Source organism: Papio anubis, chromosome 4, assembly GCF_008728515.1.
Source record: "Papio anubis isolate 15944 chromosome 4, Panubis1.0, whole genome shotgun sequence".
In the NCBI taxonomy this organism is placed as follows: domain Eukaryota; kingdom Metazoa; phylum Chordata; class Mammalia; order Primates; family Cercopithecidae; genus Papio; species Papio anubis.
Window position 1 is genome coordinate 181196875 of NC_044979.1, and position 21189 is coordinate 181218063.

A 21189-nucleotide genomic window follows, 5' to 3' on the forward strand; every position below is an offset into this window, starting at 1 on the left:
GCAGCTCCCCGTGAAGCCGTGCAGCCTGGCCTGCAAGGCCCTGCGCATCCCAGGAGGGGCCCCCGCGGAGGGGCCAGCACCACAGGGGCCGTCTGGGTTGGCGGCCAGCCCTTGTCCAGCAGGGTCTCATGCGCAAGGGACCCACCCCACCTGGCCTCCCACAATGGGACTGACCCTCCACACTGCCACAGAGCCTCCCAGGGATGTTTGGGGCAGGTGGTACTCTCAGGAGGCCGGTATGTGGCAAACTGCAGCCCAGGGCTCTGCAAAAAGGAGCCATCTGGAGGGACGGGCCGTAAGACAGCCACACAGAGGGTGTGGGGGCTGGAGGTCTTCACTCCCCTCCCTCAGCACTGCTGCGAAACTCAGGGAGGTGTGGGGAGGGTGGAGCCGGTGCAGGCGGTTGAGTGGGGTGGGCCGGGACGCGCCTCTCCATTACCAGGCTGCGAAGCTGCTCTAACGCTCTCTCTTCCTCTCCTGTCCCTTTTCCTAGTCCCCACCGAAAGGTGCCACCATTCCCTACCGCCCAAAGCCCGCCTCCACCCCTGTCATTTTTGCAGGTGGTCAGGTAAGAGCCGATCCGCTCGCGGCCTCCACTGCCAACCTCAGCCTTTTACTGCAGCACCCGCCGCTGCCCGTTAGTGCACTCAGGTTTTCTCGCCTTCTCACGTGCACGTCTCCCACCCGTGCTGGAGGCAGAGCTCTTCCACCTACACCCAGCACCAGGCGGGCGCAGGGGGCCTTCAGAGCGGCATCCCCCCACAGAGACGGCCCCAAGGGATCATGTTCTCCCTCCCTGACCCAGGCAGGAAGATTTGGCTCGGCCTAAATCCAGTTCTTGGGAACTGGGTGTTTTTAGGAAGCTTAGATAGCCAGCATGCAGGCACCTTCTAGGTGACTTTACCGCTCACGTTGGAAACAGCACGGTGAGAGCCAGGGTCTTGTTTCCCCTGACATCCTAAACTCCCAGGATGTGCTCGTAGCAGGGACACGCGAGAGGGGGGAGCTCTGCACCGAGGAAGGACGCGTGGCCTGACCAGCGGGTGTCTGTGCCGCTGTGCCCAGACCTCCCTCCGCTGTGAGCAGGGGCCTCGTGGGCACCCCATGCCCAGTCTGCAGAGCTGGCCCTTTTGGTGTCAGCCCTCGAGCTTTGTGTTCTCCCACCAGGGATGGCAGCACTTCTGTAGGAGAGTGGAGGAGGGGAGCCCTGCCCCAGCCGCTCATCTGAGCCCAAACCCTGGCCAGGGCATGGGGAGCACCCGTCCACCCAGGGCCACTCTGTGGCCAACAGACCAAAGGTGTCCAGCGGGGGTTGGCCTGGAAGAGCTCTGCATCCAGTCGGCTGCCATGTATGTCTTTGTTCAAGGGAGAGTTGAGACAGACGTCCCCACAGGTGACCCTGGCAGGGCAGAACGGGCCTGAGGTTTGACTTTACCATCAAAAAGGAGAGAAGAGGCAAATGTTAGGACTTTTCCTGGTGCTTTTCTTTACGGTGTAAAGGAATCTTATCAGATCTCCCAGTTGTGGCCCACGTTTGAGGGAGAGACGGAGTGTGTCCATCCCTTCCCTCCAAGGGGTCCCGTGTGCTCAGGGTAGGGCATGCCTTTCCCCCACCCTGGCCTCGCCTCCACAGCCTGGCACACACCCCTTCCTGCCTTGCTGTGGTCAGGGAGCACCCAGAAGCACGTACTATCCTTACAGCAGCCCCAGGACACGGCACACCTCCATTTTATAACCAGGAAACTGGGCCTGGCTAGCCAGGGATTTGCCTCGTGTCACAGCCCTATGGGCAATGGGACATGTCCTTACCTCGCTGACTTAGGGGGCTCAGGTCACAGGGCCACACGGAGTCACACAGCGGGAGAAGTCCCTGTGCAAAACTCCATTTCACTGCTTTCCCCAAATTCATGGTTAGGTAACCGGATTAGTAACCTGTGGACTCCACCTTGATGTTTAAACAAATCTATGATGATATCATGTGGTAAAAGGTAGGATTTTTTTCAAAAGGAAGGTGTATTTATACAAACACATGTGGAGTCACTTAAAGCCACTGGGGGTGGAGTCACAGCTCCAGGAGAGGGGGGTGCAGCTGAGCCCTGCTCAGCCACTGGCCAGGCACCCCTCACTCCTGTAAAGAGGGCAGTAGCCCACCCTCCCGACTGCAGCAGGTGAAGGGCCCTGTGCAGTGGGTGCTGTCCCAAGGCTGATACTAAAATGTCAGCCCTTTGAGAGCTGGGCCCTGGGGCCCTAGTGACAGTCTGGTCTGGCCAGTGGTCAGCCTTGGTGGTGGAGGACAGAGTCGCAGGGAGTTACCCGCCCTGAGGTAACCCAGGGGAGCTGCCGAAATGCAAACCCAGACGTGTGGGCACGAATAAGACCTGAGCCTGTAAGGCCACTGGCGTCTCCTTGACAACTCAGACCCACAGGGCCTAGATTAGGACACACAACCCAATACAGACCTGAGAGCTCACCTGGAGGCCCATCCACTTCATTTCTGTCCAGTTGGAGAAATCAGGGACCTGGAAGATGCCCCACCACTGTGAGTGCTCTGGGGGTGCCCACACAGCTCCCCTGTGGCCTCTGCACCCAGCAGCAGCTCCTGTTAGCCACCACCGCATTTCTAGCACAACATGGTCATGAGTTCAATCAGCAGAGCCTGCTAAGGGATGAGCAGATAGAAAACATAACAACAGTAAGAAGATCAGTCAGAAAACTCGTGTGGCCCAGGATGCAGGATGCTTGAGCTCTTGCTGTTCAGCTCAGACAGTCGGGGCTGACCTGGGACCCTGTGCCCCGAGGGGGCAGCTCCCAACATGAGTTCCATGGCCCCTCACCTTCAGTGACACGTGGGAACGTGCCCCTGGCAACACGGGCCCCTCACCTTCGGTGACACGTGGGAATGTGCCCCTGGCAGCACGGGCCCCTCACCTTCAGTGACACATGGGAACATGCTCCTGGCAACACGGGCCCCTCACCTTTGGTGACACGTGGGAACATGCTCCTGGCAGCACCTTTACAAAACCCTCGCAGTTGGTCCTCAAGACCCTGTCCAGGACAGTGAGGCCCTTGGTTCCTGCTCTACCTGATAAGATTCTTTTACTTCCTCAGCCAATGCAGCACTGTGGCCTCACAGCCCTGGGGCTTGTTTCAGAGCCGGGCTGCAGGCCAGGTCCCTGTCTGGAGGTCGATTGGCCTTTAACTCGCAGGATTGGGTTGTTTATGATGAAAACTCTTGGCAGATTCAAAACCCATGGGAGGGTTTGGGCTGCACAGAGGTGACATGCATCCTTCCCTGAGGCGTCCCTCTCAGGTGCACGGGGACCCCACGTGTGGCCACCGCAGACACTGACACCATGGGTCCTCATGGGAAGTGGCGTGGGGCTCGCACAGTCAAGGGCGTCCCTCTCAGGTGCACCGGGGCCCCACATGTGGTCACCGCGGACACCGACACCACAGGTCCTCAGGCGAAGTGGCGTGGGGCCCACACAGCCAGGAGCTGGGAGCCGCTCCCTCCACCCCCAGGCCACCACCGGGCCTGGTGCAGCCCCGTCCACGTCCCGAGTCCTGACAGCTGTTCGTGGTCTTTACTCTCCCTTGATTCTGTGTGGTCCATTTGTTGTCTGGCCATGAGTTTCTGAATCACCTGAAAGCGTCTCTACTGATGGGACCTGTGGGGCAAGTGGGGCCTCGCTCACCTGCCCGGATTTCAGAGTCAGGGTGGGTGGGAAGAGGCTGCAGGTCGGAGTCACTGTTTTGAAGGCAGGGGAAATACTGAACCCAAAGTGAGGCCTCAGGAGCCCCACACGACGGCTTTGGAGGGGCGCATTGCCGCCCCCACGTCAGGAGGGCCGCCCCCTCCCTGTCTTCAGGGTGGTCATGAAAGGCAGCAAGCCCTGACTGACGTAGACCGCTTCCTACGTAGACTGGCTTTTGGTGAATTGCTTTTGGTCACCTTTTAGAGCTTTCTTTTGTTGTTTGAATTTCTTGGGGTTAATATTTCCCAAAAGTGTTTACTCAGTTGGCTGATTACATTTTCAAAACCTTAGTAACTAGTGGACCTCTTACTGGGGGCCAGACACATAACTCTTTGATTCTTTTGCTTTAAGAAACTTGGTGTCGGAAGCATCAAAGCTGAACTGTTTCCCTCCTGTCCCCTGAACTGGCCAGCTCAGCTCTGCCCGCCCAGAGCAAGTGGGCACGGTTCCCCTGGTTTCCCTCCCGCTCGCTGAACTGGCCAGCTCAGCTCTGCCCGCCCAGAGCAAGTGGGCACGGTTCCCCTGGTTTCCCTCCCGCTCACTGACCTGGCCAGCTCAGCTCTGCCTGCCTAGAGGAAGTGGGTTCGGCTCCCCTGGGGCTCCTGGTGCCCTGGGAGGGTTGGCCTTTTGTCCTAGGATGGAGACAGGTGGAGAGGCATATGAGGGGAAGCTTCTACCGGAGTGTCCTTGTCATGCTGGAGGGTGGCGGCGGGTGCTGAGCCGCGGTGCAGCCAGGTCGCGGTCTGACAGGGTCTCTCTCTCTACTTCTCTCTAGGCCTACACAATCCAGGGACAGTATGCCATCCCTCACCCGGATGTGAGTCTTCACTTTGTCTTCCTCTCACCTTTCTCTTCTCATGGTTGTTTACCTACCTGCATGCTGCTGTTAATTGCTACTAACATTAATATTACACAATAATATTAATCAACTTCTCAGCGTTCCTGACCTGTGTCGTATCCATATGACCTCAAATAACCTTTTAACCTCTTAGCACTAATTCTGCTTGTGTTGAGGACTTGGCCTGATGTCAAATTGTCTCGATTCTGCCGAAGTCCTGGGTTTTCCTCCCTCCCACTGGGCCTGGGAGGGAACTGAGACGGGCTCTGTCCCCGTGCAGGGCGGCGAGGATGCGCTCACCGCCACAGGCAGGTGTCAATGGCACTTTCTGTGCCTCTAAGAAGTTGGGTGACATTATCAAACAGGCCACAAAGATACCTTGGCAAGGACATTTGAGGGCCTGGTGAAATTAACTCTCCCCTTTCAGAGTCCACATGGAAATGTAGGGTCCATCTATACACAGAGATCCGGGCTGTGGAAAGCCAGTGGAACAGGCCTTTGTCTTCATTCCAGAGTCAGTGGGATGCCAGGCGGGCATCAGCGTCCTTGGCCCGGGCCATGCAGAGCTGGGTACCATGCGGCTCCGTGACTGGTGGCTCCGACACCTCTCTCCTGCTCCTGCTGGGTCTAGGTGTAATTGCAGTGATGGAGGAAGAAGACACCCTCAGATAAACTGTTGGAGGGGAACCCTGGGCTGCTCTGGGCTGTGCGGCTCTGAGCCCTTAGGGGCCAAGAGATAAAAGGTGCAAACTGTGAGGAAAGGGCCTCTCTGGAGGCGGCTTTAGGGCCCCCAGGGAGTGAGGGCTGCACTGGTAGGCGCTGGGGAGAGGAGAGACGGCCCCACTGGAAGTGCTTCGTGTGTCAGCAGATGGGGCAGACCTGGAGTTGGTTCTGAGGGGGTTTCTCTTCTCTAAACCATTTTGAATGGTTGCCCAGCTCAGCAGCTGCTCCTCGTAACACATTTCCGGGCCGTTCGCTGTTCCCTGTGAACTGCGAGAGGCACCTCTGAGCTGGATGGGAGGCGGCCACCAGGTGAGCGGGCTGCTCAGGAGCCTTCAAACCCTGATGCTTTTGAGTTGGGGGCAGGGATGTCCATCTGAGTGAGATGAGAAAGCAGGTCAGGAGTGTTTTTAAGAGTTAACGATCATTAAATAAGTCTGCTATAGAGATGCAATTTACTATCATTGCAGGAAAATTTATATTGAATGGAGAATAGATAACAGTAGTTATTCCATTAAAGGCAACACATGAATCAAATGGTAGAGAAACGCTGATCAAGAAAAGCCTTTCGCCACCTGCCCCAGAGGCTATTGTTAGTGGTTCCTGGCTTCAGACTTTTGGTGATGCTGCTGTAGCTACATCAAGGACGTCTCATCCTGGGGTCAGCTGTAGGCACCAGTGCCTGTCCCCACCAGGAAGCCGGGCTGTGGCCACCACACGCCGGAAGGCACTGTTGGGGCCGCCCAGCAGCAGTGTTGGGCAGAAGCAGAGGTGTGTGTGCGTGTGTGTGGCAGGGGCGCGGGGGCAGGTGTGATGCCTCCTAACGGAAAGCCTGTATGAAGGAAAATGAAGATGGAAGCCAGGGGAGTCAGAGCTGAATTTCTGGGATGGCCTAGTTCCATTTCAGACTCAGGACAGGTGGTCATGCACATTTAGAGATACACGTGTGCAGAGGCAGGTTCCAGACGGGGCGGGGGGCTGCTTGACTTTGCAAAGCTCTGGAACCCAAAGGAAAGGCAATGTGTGGCACCCATGGTAAAGGGAAGGTTAGTTGATGGGGTCAGGGTTTGTCTTTACCCCAGACAGTAGCCCTGAAGTTGGATGATCAGACCTGCAGGGACCCTCTGGTGACACCTTAAGGGTTTCCTGTGGCCACAGAGCCAAACGTTCTCACCGCGGCCTTTGGCTGAGCACCCGTCTGAGCCAGAATGCTTATGGTCTGAAATTCTCAGAGGCTGTGGCTGTGTGCACACGGTGGGACCGCAGGACCCTGATGTGTGGTTATTGGCGTTTACATCGATCGGTGACTTTGCTCTTTCTCATGTGACTGTCTCAGTGTCTCTTATAAATGGGTAGTTGTGCAGATTGTTTCAAATTAGTTTAAACTAATGTATAACTAACTGTTAAGTGAACTGCCTCAGTGCATATGGTAATGATTTGAGATACCTGGTGCTATGGTTTAAATGTGTCTGTTCTTCCACAATTTCTGTGTTGGAACCTAATCACCAAGATGATGGTATTAGAGGGTGGGGGGTCCCAGGGCTGGGGAGCGATTGGGTCATGAGAGCTCCACCCTCGTGAACAGCATTGGTCCCTATAACACAGGCTTCAGATAACAGAGGCTTCAGAGAGTGGCCTCCCCTCCATCCCTCCTGCCATGTGAGGACAAGAGCGTTCAGGCACCATACTGAAAGCAGAGACTGGGCCCTTCCCATACACCCAACCAGCCAGCACTTTGATCTCCAGTTTCCAGCCCCCGTAACTGTGAGACACATTTATGCTGTTTCTGAATTGCCCAGTCTAAGGCATTTTGTCATAGCAGCAGGAGTGGACTAAAGCACTTGGTTCTCTCCTGTGAAATAGCTCTCTGTGGAAGACAGTCTGTTTCTACATCTGTGTCGTGAGATTTGCAGAGCATTAATAGAAGACTGGAAGCTTCCATAGTGCTTTTGTTGCAGGCACATAAAATTGAAGACTTGGACAATCACTTAATAGTTCATTAAACACAAAAATAAAATGATTATTTAGTGACATATGTAACAGTCAGGAAGCAATTTTTATCTGAGCTTGGTATTTAGTAGAAATCTTTAAAGCTTCAATTTCTTACAATATCAATATAATTATAGAATGTATTGTTTTAATTTATAATATAATTGAATACAAAGTTTATTTATACCACAGTGGCGGCTTATGGACAGATACTAGAGTCGTTTTTTAGCAATGTGATATTTGACCTGGACGTGTGGGCCCGTGAATAAGAAACATCAAGCGTAAGATAATACATTCCTTAGATTTGAGTCTTTCTTTATGTAAAACTAAAATATGCATGTGTTTTCTGTGCCCAATTTAAAAAGTGTTTTTAGCTTGTTTTTATTTAAGAATCACTGGGGCTAGGCATGGTGGCTTAGGCTGGGTGTGGTGGCTCAAGCCCGTAATCCCAGCCCTTTGGGAGGCTGAGGCAGGTGGATCACTTGAGCTCAGGAGTTTGAGACAAGCCTGGCCAACATGGCAAGACCCCACCTCTAACAAAACTACAAAAAAATTTAGCCGGATGTGGTGGCACACTCTTGTAGTCCCAACTACTCGGGAAACTGAGGCGAGAGGATTGCGTGAGCCTGGGAGGTGGAGGTTGCAGTGAGCCAAGATCATCCCACTGCACTCCAGCCTGGGCCAGAGAGTGAGACCCCATTTCAAAAAAAAAAAAAAAAGGAGTAATTGGCACTGATCTGCCTTTGCCCACTTTTCTCCAGCTCCTCGCATGCCACGTACATCGTTTTACCCACATGCTCCTCGAGGCTTATTGTGCTCTGGATGTGCAGGTTTTGAAGAGGCTCAAAGCCACGCTACAGGGGGAAGGACTTTGGAGGACTGCAGTCAGGCTCTCCAGTATGGCCACCCGTCAGCCCTGGAGGATATCCATATGACTCTGTGTGTCCTGCCTGGGTCAGGCCAAGTGCAGTTTCAGAAACGAGAAAGAGAAACAGCACCTGAGGCCTGAGAGCAGAGCCCAGAGCGCCCACGCCTGGACAGACCACTTGACTCTCACCTAGCACATCTGTACCTTTAATTACAGCAGGAAAGTTACACCAGGAAGGAACTGTTTTTTCTGGAAGAAATGAGTGAACTTCAAAAATACCCTCATAGGCCAGGTACAGTAGCTGTCTCCTGTGATCCCAGCACTTTGAGAGGCCAAGATGGGAGGATTGCTTGAGCCCAGGAGTTCGAGACCAGCTTGGACAAAAGAGCAAGACCCCATCTCTACAAAAAAATACAAAAATTAGCTGGTTGTGGTGGCACGCACCTGTAGGCCCAGCTACTCAGGAGGCTGAGGTGGGGCGGATACCTGAGCCCCGGAGGTCGAGACTATAGTGAGCAGAGATTGCTCCACCGCACTCCAGCCTGGGTGACAGAGCAAGACTCTATCTCAAAAAAGAAAAAATACCCTCATATATACGAATCTTTATTTCTAGTCTTCCAGGTCTCCTAACCACTCCCTTACTTAACGTCCCCATCATTTAAAGGGGATGTTGAAAACAAGCAAAAATAAAAACATGTTAGAGTTGACGAAGAATTTGCCATGTAGGCTATTTTAGATGAGCCTTGCACCAACACTGTGAAGCAGATCTCGGGACCGTGGGGCCAGTTCCACACACAAGCAAGTGGAAGCTCTGAGAGGTGCCTTGGCCAGAGCTAAGGAGCCAGGGAATGTGGGGGGGCTTGGCACAGCCGCCCAGGCAGCTGAAATGAGCAGCAGATGTGCAGCAATGCTGGGAATCAAGTGGACACCAGTATCTGCTAAGAAGCTGGTTCTTCAGTGAAGGAGTCGTGGGGAAATTGTAGAAACATGTCGTCGTAAGAGGAACCCAGGGATAGGAGGCATGGCCAGATCTGTTGCTGGGCGCAGCCCTTCATCCCAGCTGTGCAATCCCTGGGACTCTGTTGGTGCCATGCATTTCCCCTGGACACATGAAGAGCACACGTGGACTCTCGTGACAATCTCGTGTACCTGCAGAGATTTGGACAGATTGTTGCAGAGTGCTTTCTCCTCCCACTTGTTCTGTGTCTCCCTCTAGAACCCCGTAGGGAGGTGGGTGAGGGGCCCCCTCACTGTAGAGAGAGAGTAGTCAGTGCCGCATGCCCTGGGCACCTGCTGAGAGGTCCAGCCTCTCTCGCTTTGAAGCCTGACACCTTCCAAGACCCTGCGGCTGCAAGTGGTGCAGAGACTTGCCCATGGCCCCACCTGCTGTCAGAGCTGTGCTACTGCAGCCACTCCTCTCATGAAACAAGAGGCCCAGGCAACCCTCACTGTTGGCTGGAGTTCCATCTTCCCTTTCTTGGAACACCCCATCCTCTGCAGGGCCCCAGTGGCACGGCTCTCACACACCGTTCCTCCCAGCTTGCCTTTCTCAGAAGGGCAAGGGCTTGCGTTTTTACAGGATCCTCGGGCGACTCACTGGCCCGTGGAGGTCTGAGAAATACTGGTCAGGAGGCCTGAGAAGGAAGAACATGCATCCAGTTGGAAGCCCAGGGGAGACATGGAATGAAGAGAGAAAATTCCAAGAGACACAAAGAAAACCTTCCAAAATTAGAAACCATCCTCATATTCAGAAACCCCAACAATTCCCAAACAGAATAAACAAAGAGAAATCCGTCTTAGAAATATTGAAGCCAGACTACATAACACCAAAGACCAAAATCAAATCTTAAAAGTAATCAGAGAAAATATGACAGAGGAACAACAGTGAGAAATTTGGTGACTTCTCATCAGTAACTTTAGAAGCCAGCAGATGTTGGTATAATCAAAGAAAATAGTTGTCAGCATAAAATTCCATCTCAAGGGAGGATCTTCCAAGGACCTACATGTAGCCATTTGTAGACAAACTGATCTGACCAGCAGGCCCCAGCACATGATCTTCTGATGGATGCCCTGTGGGAAGAAGAAAAATTGTCCCAGAAGGAAGGCTGGAAATGCAAAGAAAAGTGTGCACATTTGGTAAACATACATCATCTGTGAACTCACTGATGCCTTTACCTGATTCACAGGATTGATACAACAGTGGAGTGGGTAGAAACAGTACACATAAGATCAGGTGTGCGCGAGGAGATGCGAACACCCGCAGCAGTTGAGTGGGTAAAAACACACGTAAGATCAGGTGTGCGTGAGGAGATGCGAACACCCGGAACAGTCAAGTGGATACAAACAGTACATGTAAGATCAGGTGTGTGCGAGGAGATGTGAACATCCGCAGGTCTCTGTCTCATTCCACTGCAGGGTGAAGACACCGAGTGTAGACTCTCAACGCACATGTTAAAATTTCAATGGCCACTAACAACAAAGGAGTCCGATACGTAACCTCTGTGACAGGATGGGAAACAAGTGAGGGGGAAATTATTAATCCAAAAGAAGAAAAGGAGTGAAATCAAAAAGAAACCCTGGAAAAGCAGGACAATTAGAAAACAAGTGTCAAAAATTAGTCTAAACATGTGGATGATGGTGATCAAAGTAAAATTATGAAATTCCAGTTAAGAAGCAAAGGCTACCATACTGTATTTTTAAGCTGAACAAATAGGCAAACCAACAAGCAAAAATAATTTTGTTGTTTTTTTTTTCTTTCAAGAGATACGCTTAAAGCATAAGGACCCAGAAAAAAATGAAAGAATGGAAAAAGGCTAAGGAATAGGCAACAAAATTAACTGGTGTACCAATATTAACATCAGTAGGGGAAAAAAACAAGACTTTAAGAGAAAAACTTTAATCATTACATGTTGCTAGAAAAGTCAGCTCACAAGAAGATATTTCAAAATTTATGCATGCCTAAAACATAGCTTTAAAATATGTAAAGAAAATAATTGACAAAACATAGAGAATTTGACAGACATTATAGCAAAAACTTGGCACACCTCTCTTTCCATGAGTGATAGGTCAAGTAGACAAGTGTGAAGAAGGCATCAACAGAACTATCCATGATCCTGACGTAACTGACGTACCTTGAACACTACACCCCCACAACTGTAGAATTCATGGAGACATTTACAAAACCTGATCACGTACCAGACCATAAAGCATATCTCATCATCTTTCAAAAATTGGAATTGTATCGCCCACACTGTCTTAGCACAAAGCAATTCCAGTCATGCACCACATGACAGTTCAGCCAGCATCAGACCACATAGACGATGGTGACCCCATGAGAGTATAGTGGAACTGAGAAATTACTGTTGCCTGGAGACCTTGCAGCTGACCTGAGATTGCAGCACGTTACCCCCATGTGTGCTGCTAGTGCAAAGCCACTGCGCTGCCAGCTGTCTAGCACCTGCTGTTAAGCATAGCTCATCATTCTTCATACGCTGATAAACAGCTGCTTTACTGGTTTGTGTATTACTATGCTTTTTATCATTATTTTAGTGTATTCCTTCTAATTATCTAAAAAAAATTAGCTGTAAAACAGCCTCAGGCAGGTCCTGCAGGAGGTGTCCAGAAGGAGGCACTGTGATCATCGGAGATGACTATGTCAGACTGTGTGGTTTTGGTGCAGTGGGAGACAAGTAGACTGGATGAGACCTGAGAGTCCAGGATCCCTCACACAGGAAGGAAGCCATCCACGATACTTGGACGGAACAAAGCTGCCCACGAGAGCAGAGAGGGCAGATGGCCCACACAGTGCCAGGACAGTGGGTCAACTATGTGGGGAAATTGATCTTTATTTCCTGCCATAAACAAAAATCATTTACCATGTGTCAAGAACTCCAACACAAGACAGAAAAATTGAGCAGTTTTAGGAGAAAATATAGAAGAATGTCCGATTCTCATGTCAGGGGAGGATTTCTTAAAATGTAAGCACAGACCATAAAGGAAAATACCGGTGAGTTCAACTATATTAAATGTTAGAATACTGTTTCTTATAAGACACCATGGGAGAGAGGAGAAGATCTGTGCAGCAGGAATGACAGACAGGCTGGCATCTGAAATGCTCGGTGCTCTTGGGAAGTCAACAAAAATCAAGCAATAAGAAAAATGGACGAATGACAGAAACAGGCATTTTGCTGGAAATGAAATAGAATGCAGATTAGAACCACCGTGGTGGGGACCTGTTTCTTGGCCTGAGTGATAGTTGCATGGGTGCATTCGTTTTGTGTTAATTCATTGAGTTGCATCTTAACAAATGGTTGCAATTTTAGTAGTTGTCTGTGGGTTACATTCTGAGACAATGTGAAGTAGAAAAGACAGTTTACAGAGAAACATCAGTAATGGGATATTTCCCCTGCCCACCCTCCTGCCCTCCTCTCCCTCCCTCTCCCTCCTCTCCCTCCTCTCCCTCCGTCTCCCTCTCCTCCTTCCCCTCCTCTCCCTCCCTCCCCTCCTGCCTTCCTCTCCCTCCCTCCCCTCCTCTCCCTCTCCCTCTCCCCCTATTCCTCCCCTGCCCTCCTCTCCCTCCCCTCTTCTCCCTCCCTCCCCTCCTGCCTTCCTCTCCCTCCCTCCCTTCCTCTCCCTCCCTCCCTCTCCCCCTCCTCCCTCCCCTCCTGCCCTCCTCTCCCTCCCCTCCTCTCCCTCCCTCCCTTCCTGTCGCCTGCCTACCTGACTTTCTTCCCCTTTCCTCTCAGTGATTTGGAGGTACTGGTGAGAACCAAAAGTCTCATTTTTTTACAGGGCAGAATCTTCTCAAAAAGTGGAAGGCCCCTTGGCACTTAGTCCTGTTCTCTCCTTTAAAAAATGTGGAAATTGAGTCCAAAGGAGGTGCAGTGGCTTGACTGATCCTGGGCAGAGCTAGGGTGAGCACCTGCCCATCCTCTCCACAGATGCTCCCCGAGCACCGCCCTGTGCTAGTCCAGACCTCCCTAGAACGTCCCCTACATTTGTAGGTGGGGAGGAGAGAGATTTATTTGCTAGTGTGGTCATTTCTTCGTAAAAAGCCAAAAACAGTGAGTGTGGGAGACTTTTTTGTCATCCACAGCCACAGTTGCTGCTCACTCACATCCATTCCCCTCACGTTATAGTTCAAGGAACTGAGGCCTGGAGACACCAGGCCTTCTATCGCCACAGCAACCGGCTGGGCCATCTTGGAGCTGACTCCAACCCCTGTAGAGCCCAGGGGGTGCCCCTCCCCTGTACCCCATTCCCTGGCCACAGGGCAGCTCCTGAGCCCCACTGGGAGTCAGGGGTTTGTGGATCCCTTCTGTGCCATTCAGCGTCCGATGACTGGATGAATTCACCAGGAGTGTCTCACCCCACCATGGGCGCTGTTGCCTGCAGTCCTCCTACCCGGCCTGGGACACCTGCAGTCTTTCCTGACGTGCCCTGTCCAGGTGGGGCGCCTTCACTAGGACCCCAGATATGCCTGCTTCCTCCTGCTGTCCCTGCAGGGCCTCACGTCTCTCCAGGAGGTAGACTGTCCCGGTGTAAGTACTCACCAGATGTGTCTGCAATGGCAGGTGCTCAGGGAGCAAAGTCAGGCTGCGGCGACAAACACCCTACAATCTCATGGCTCTCCACTGAACACAGAGGTGTGCCAGAGGCCACGGGCTTGCCATGGGGACCAGACCCTATCCTGTGGGAGCAAGAAGAGGCCAGACGGGCTGCAGCCCACCAGACGGCCCCCTCCTGCCAGGCCTGCCCTGCCCCCCAGCCCAGCACCTGGCTGCAAGGCCAGGCGTTGGGGAGGGGCAGGGCTGGGGAGCAGCCCCCCATCCTCCCAGGGTACTAGGTACTGAGGAAGGGGCCTTTACCTTGACTCTGGGTGAACTCTTAGGGGAGGACTCCCTGCTCCTGGGAGGCCAAGTGCACACCCACCCAGGAGTGCGCAGCTGGGAAGGTGCTGGGACCACAGTCGCCGCCTTCCTGACTGCTCCCTGGTGTCAGGGAACCCAGGTTCCAGGGGTGGCCAGGGCAAGCATGGGGGTCTGGTCAGGTGCTCAGCAGCTGGCCTTCTCACATGGGGACAGCAGCTCTGCTCCGAGCGCCCACACCCCCAAGCACTGGTGGCCTCTGTGGCAGGTTCTGCCACCCACACCCTGTGCAGTGAGGAAGCTGAGCTGCCTGCCTGGCTGTGGGTTGCAGGAGTCCACACACAGCCACACTGGGATGCGTTTGGGCCGAATGTTCTGAAGGGAAAATGCTGGGGAGGTGGTGCCCTCCCCGAATGTGCCGCCTCCCCTGCCTGCCAACACCACAGAGGAGCTTTGCCCGGTGCCCTCCTGAGCCCCAGGACACCCCCTGCAGCACCCATCCTTGATGGAAGAGCCAGGCCTGAGGAGCCCCATGCCCTCTGCTGAGTAGCCCTTGGCTCTCCAAAGGGTGGAAGAATTTTGAGTCTCACCTTGCCACATACCGTTATCTTCTGCTATTTTTAGTTTTTATTTAAGAAATGAGGCTCAGGTAAAATAACTTTAAAAATGGCATCAAAGCCCCCTTGAAAAGTCTTGTGGCCTGAGGATGGGAGGAGAAGGGCTGGGGGCAGCCTGCAGGGGCCAGGGGCACAGGCAGCTCCCAGCTAAGGGCCCTAGGTGTCCCTCATACCCTCCACAGAACCTTCTAGTGCTAGTATTCTGTAATCCCAGGGAAGGCAAGACACTCTTGGAGGTGACTAAAAGGCAGGTGTGTGGCCCCTTGGGTGCTCCCCTCACCCCAGGTCGCCTCATGGGTAAAGCAAGGCCCTGCAGGGGAGGGGAGTGGGCCAGGCCTAGCACAGGATGAGACCGGGGCGAGGTGTGCAAACTCGTGCCTCTCGGATCCCACAGGGGCTAGTCGGACTTTAGTGACTAGTGACTTGGCCTTGAATCGCCTAGAAGCACAGCTGGGTTTCCTCTGTGGCTCCTGGACTCCCCCAGACACTCCGTGGCCCACTGGCCCCAGCCTCCTGTCCATACCAGCCAGTGAGAGGGAGGCTGGGCCAGTCCAGGCTGGAGCTGCCAGGAAGCCAGGGAGAGAAGACAGCGACTTCCAGTGCTGCTCTCTGCACGCCGGGCATTGGCCTGCTCATAGCCTGGGCTCCATTGGCTTCCCCCAGGCCAAGTCCTTGCGTTCTCTTGCGTCTGCCATGTGTCCGCATGGCCCTCTTTCTATCTATCTGTGCAAAGTTCTGTTACTGCCGTTTTAATTTGGTGTGACTTGTACTCGATGACAATAACCTTCTTAGCTCTCATGTCCCTCCTACCCCAGCAGTTGACCAAGCTCCACCAGTTGGCCATGCAGCAAACCCCCTTTCCTCCCCTCGGACAGACCAACCCCGCTTTCCCCGGTACGTACCCAGCCCTTTTCTCACCTCCTTCTCTTCTCACCTGGGGACTTTCTCTTTCTGAGCTGTGTTATTCGGTGCAGCGTGTAGAACAGGTGCAGTTGGAGTTGTGAGTGCCGGTGGTGCAGGGTTCACATGCAGCAGGCTTGCTGGGACCGGGACTGGGGACAGGGCAGGGGCGGGATGTGGGTCTCGCTCCCACTGTGGGGAGCTAGTTCACCTTACAGCTGGCCTTGCCATAGCCTTACTTGTGAAGAGATGTCTGCCCACCGAGGGTCTGCACTTGCTGGGCAGTGCCCTGTGCTGCCCACAGTCTGTCCTGGGTGGCCCCTCCTGCTGAGCGTACCCGTTGGGCCGCCCTGGAGGCTTTTCTCTCCAGGAGCGAGAGCATAGCAGACGTGGATGCTATTCTGCAGGAAGCCACTGCATATCCCAAGGTGGCACCCAGCCCTGCCCCAGGAGAGCAGTGGCCCGAGTCAGCCCCAGCCCAGTCGCTGTCATGAGGCCATCAAGGGTGGCCATGCGTGGCAAGCCCATCCTGCCCCTGGCGTGCCTGGCAGTTGGGTGTCCCTCCCCACAGAGGCAGTGGCATGCCTGTGGCTAACCCCCCTCCCCCTGGCGTGCCTGGCAGTTGGGTGTCCCTCCCCACAGAGGCAGTACCATGCCTGTGGCCGTGGCCGGAGAGAGCGCCGGTGCGTGCGCCAGTCATATTTTGAGCTTCCCTAGTTGAAGGGACCCTGCTTATCTCCTTGAGGGCAAAACATTAAACCTGTCTCTTCTTTGCTCTCCAGGAGAAAAGCTGCCTTTACACTCCTCCGAAGAAGCTCAAAATCTGATGGGCCAGTCATCAGGTAACACAAAGCCACACTGACAGGAGAGCAGGCCAGGGCGGCAGAGCAGAGCCTCAGTGGGAGGAGGTGTGGGGGCCCTACAGCTACAGCAGTTTACATCTTTCATGGGAGGCTGTGGACCAGCCTCAGGCGCTGCCAAGGGCATGGGTGGTGCCATGCTGCCACTGTGGCTGGATGGTGGGGCCCGAGGTGCTCAGAGCAAAGCACCCCAGCAACAAGAGTCGGCCATGGGAGCAGGAAATGGAGTTCTCACCATGGTGCGCTTTGGAAGTGGGTTTTCTAGGACTACAAGCAAACCCTTAAGGAGGAAGATCAGTCTGTGCTGGATTTGCCTGCACCCCTCCCGACTTGCATTAAAATGTTCATTCCTCAGATACTGTGGGGTAGCACATAGATTTGTAGATTTGGTGACCGAGGCCATGAAACAGACACAGTTGTTTGCCTGGGGCTTAGCGGGTTCCTAGGTGCCCATGAGGAAGATGCCACACACTCGTAACACCTCATGGCTCCATGTGCATGTGGCCGGTGCCACAGTGGCTTCCTGGTGGCCAGGCAGGCGTCCTGTGATGACCCTCCCCTCACCAAGGCCCTGGGGACTGCAGTGCACACACATGCCAGCCACAGCAGGGTTAAACTGAGTGGGCAGCAATGGGAGGTGTTTGTGGCCTTTTTGAATGCTGAGGCCAGGAGACTTCCAGCGTGGGCTTGGGCAGCAGGTTGGGGCAGCCTCCTTTACACTGGTGTCTGGAATGTCATCATCTTCATAAGAAACAGACTCATCTGGGCCATGCCATCCTGAGATGAATGAACACATTGGTCATGCCGTCCTGAGATGAATGAACCCAACCGTCATGCTGTCCTGAGATGAATGAACACCTGGGCCATGCCATCCTAAAATGAATGAACACATTGGCTGTGCTGTCCTGAGATGGATGAACAAATCAGCCATGCCGTCCTGAGATGGATGGACATCTGGTCCATGCCATCCTGAGATGAATGAACAGATCAGCCATGCTGTCCTGAGATGAATGAATACCTGGGCCATGCCATTCTGAGATGATTGAACACATTAGCCATGCCATCCTGAGATGAATGAACACGTTGGCCATGCTGTCTTGAGATGGATGAACACATCGGCCATGCTGTCCTGAGATGGATGAACACATCGGCCATGCTGTCCTGAGATGAATGAACACCTGGGCCACGGTGTCCTGAGAGGGATGAAAACCTGGGCCATGCTGTGGATGAACACACTGGCCATGCTCTCTTGAGATGAGTGAACACATCAGCCGTGCTGTCCTGAGAGGGATGAACACCTAGGCCTTGCCGTCCTGAGATGAATGAACACACTGGCCATGCCGTCCTGAGATTAATGAACACATCGGTCATGCTGTCCTGAGATGGATGAACACCTGGGCCTTGCCATCCTGAGATGGATGAACACATCAGCCATGCTGTCCTGAGAGGGATGAACACCTGGGCCTTGCCATCCTGAGATGAATGAACTTAACAGTCATGCCGTCCTGAGATGAATGAACAACCTGGGCCATGCCGTCCTGAAATGAATGAACACATCCGCTGTGCTGTGCTGAGATGGGTGAACACCTGGTCCATGCCGTCCTGAGATGAATGAACACACTGGCCATGCCGTCCTGAGATTAATGAACACAACGGTCATGCTGTCCTGAGATGAACGAACACATGGCCATGCCGTCCTGAGATAAACAAACACCTGGGCCATGCTGTCCTGAGATGAATGAACACCTGGGCCTTGCTGTCCTGAGATGAATGAACACATCGGCCATGTCATCCTGAGATGGGCAGAGCACATTAGCCCTTTGTCCTGAGATGAATGAGCGAATCGTCAGCCATGCTGTCCTGAGAATGGATGAACACCTGGGCCTTGCTGTCCTGAGTTGGATGAACACATCAGCCATGCCATCCTGTGATGAATGAACACAGCAGCCATGCCATCCTGAGATGAATGAACACATTGGCCATACTGTCCTGAGATGAGTGAACACCTGGGCCATGCCATTCTGAGATGAATGAACACATCGGCCATGCTGTCTTGAGGTGAATGAACACATTGGCCATGCTGTCCTGAGATGAATGAACACATCAGCCATGACATCCTGAGATGAATGAACACATTGGCCATACTGTCTTGAGATGGATTAACACTTCGGCTGTGCTGCCCTGAGATGAATGAACACACTGGCCATGCCGTCCTGAGATTAATGAACACATCGGTCATGCTGTCCTGAGAGGGATGAACACCTGGGCCTTGCCATCCTGAGATGGATGAACACATCAGCCATGCCGTCCTGAGATGGATGGACACCTGGTCCATGGCGTCCTGAGATGAATGAACACATCGGCCACGCCCTCCTGAGATGAATGAACACATCGGCCATGCTGTCTTGAGATGAATGAACACCTGGGCCTTGCTGTCCTGAGATGGATGAACACATCAGTCATGCCGTCCTGAGATGGATGGACACCTGGTCCATGCCATCCTGAGATGAATGAGCACATCAGCCATGACATCCTGAGATGAATGAACACATTGGCCATGCTGTCTTGAGATGGATGAAACACATTGGCCATGCTGTCCTGAGACGAATGAACACCTGGACCATGCTGTCCTTAGATGGATGAACACCTGGGCCATGCTGTGGATGAACACATTGGCCATGCTCTCTTGAGATGAATGAACACATCAGCCATGCTCTCCTGAGAGGGATGAACACCTGGTCCATGGCGTCCTGAGATGAATGAACACATCAGCCATGCCGTCCTGAGATTAATGAACACAACGGTCATGCTGTCCTGAGATGAACGAACACATCGGCCATGCCGTCCTGAGATGACTGAACACCTGGGCCATGCCGTCCTGAGATGAATGAACACCTGGGCCATGCCATCCTGAGATGAATGAACACATCGGCCATGCCATCCTGAGATGAATGAACACATTGGCCATGCTGTCCTGAGATGAATGAACACGTCAGCCATGCTGTCCTGAGATGGATGAACACCTGGGCGTTGCTGTCCTGAGTTGGATGAACACATCAGCCATGCCATCCTGAGATGAATGAACACAGCAGCCATGCCATCCTGAGATGAATGAACACATCGGCCATACTGTCCCGAGATGAATGAACACATCAGCCATGCTATCTTGAGATGAATGAACACATTGGCCATGCTGTCTTGAGACGAATGAACACATTAGCCATGCCATCCTGAGATGAATGAACACATTGGCTATGCTGTCTTGAGATAGATGAACACATCGGCCATGCTGTCCTGAGATGACCGAACCTGGGCCATGCCAACCTGGAGAGGGATGAACACCCGGGCCATGCTGTGGATGAAACACTGGCCATGCTGTCTTGGAGATGAATGGAACACATTGGCTATGCTGTCCTGAGAGGATGAACACTCCGGGCCAAGCATCCTGAGATGGTTGAACACATCACATGCCGCCCTGAGATGAATGGACTCCGCCCAGATGAATATGCCATCCTGGAGATGAATGAACACCTGGGCCATGCCATTCTGAGATGAATGAACATATCAGCCATGTGATCCTCAGATGAATGAACACCTGGGCCATGCCATCCTGAGATGAATGAACACATCAAATGCTTTTCGTTCTGGAGATGAATGAACACCTGGGCCTTGCTGTCCTGAGATGGATGAACACATCAGTCATGCTGTCCTGAGATGGATGGACACCTGGTCCATGCCATCCTGAGATGAATGAACACATCAGCCATGCCATCCTGAGATGAATGAACATATTGGCCATGCTATCTTGAGATGGATGAAACACACTGGCCATGCTGTCCTAAGATGAATGAACAACTGGGCCATGCTGTCCTTAGATGATGAACACCTGGGCCATGCTTTGGATGAACACATTGGCCATGCCTTCTGGAGATGAATGAACATTATCAGCCATGCTCTCCTGAGAGGGATGAACACCTGGTCTATGCCGTCCTGAGATGAATGAACACATCGGCCATGCCATCCTGAGATGAATGAACACATTGGCCACGCTGTCCTGAGATGAATGTCCTGGTTATGCAGACATTTCTTTATATTATTTGCTTAACTTTAGTGCCCTCCTAGGAAGATTTCCCATACTTTCCTCCCTTCAATCAAAATATCCCAAGTTCAACAGGTCTGGCTCACTGCTCTCTGTTCATGTAAGGTCTACTTTGTTTGGGAATTCCTGTCTAGGACTCAGGCAGGACCAAGGAAATCTTTTAAGTGACATTTTAAATATCACTGTTTATGGAATGTGTGTAGGTAGTTGAATAACCAAATAAGTGTTGTTTTGAAAGTATCTTTATTAAAAGAATATAAAGAACAGAAACTCTAGGTTTATATGTGCAAAAGAAAAATAATGGAGAATTAGAGATGAATTGGTTCATTCAGCACCAACTGATCCCCTCCTGTGCTGGACGGCCCCACAGGACTGCATCTACCCTGTGGGGTCACTCCCTGCCAGGGAGACTGGCTGGTCGCAGTGAGAGGATCCTCTGGTTGGGGGTGTCAGTACCATAAGACAAGATGAGAGGTGGCATTGTAGACAGACTGCCCCACCCAGGGCCCAGGGAGGGTGTGGCTGGCAGGGACGGGGGGGCAGGGCAGAGGTGGTGGGAAAGAACAGGAGCTGTGTGGCTTTAACATGGAGTTGGGGGGCACAGGAGGCGCTGTGAGGAAGTAGGAGCTCATTGGGAGTCTACTGCCATTGGACATGCATTTTGGGGAGCCCTCTG

At 52.8% G+C, this 21189-nt stretch overlaps 1 protein-coding gene across 39 annotated transcripts in view; it reads left to right on the forward strand.

The window, feature by feature from the left end:
• PCBP3 (poly(rC) binding protein 3) overlaps positions 1-21189 on the forward strand; it is a 280894-nt gene that overhangs the window by 251352 nt on the left and 8353 nt on the right. For 16 of the 39 annotated variants that reach the window (XM_021935141.2, XM_017956357.2, XM_017956359.2 and 13 more), the window contains 4 exons: positions 494-637; positions 4531-4572; positions 15470-15548; positions 16337-16396. In XM_021935141.2, the coding sequence (XP_021790833.1) occupies positions 494-637; positions 4531-4572; positions 15470-15548; positions 16337-16396 (325 nt within the window). The remainder of the gene's footprint in view (positions 1-493; positions 638-4530; positions 4573-15469; positions 15549-16336; positions 16397-21189) is intronic. The other 23 variants (XR_004183404.1, XM_031665831.1, XM_031665811.1 and 20 more) reach the window with 12 other exon arrangements.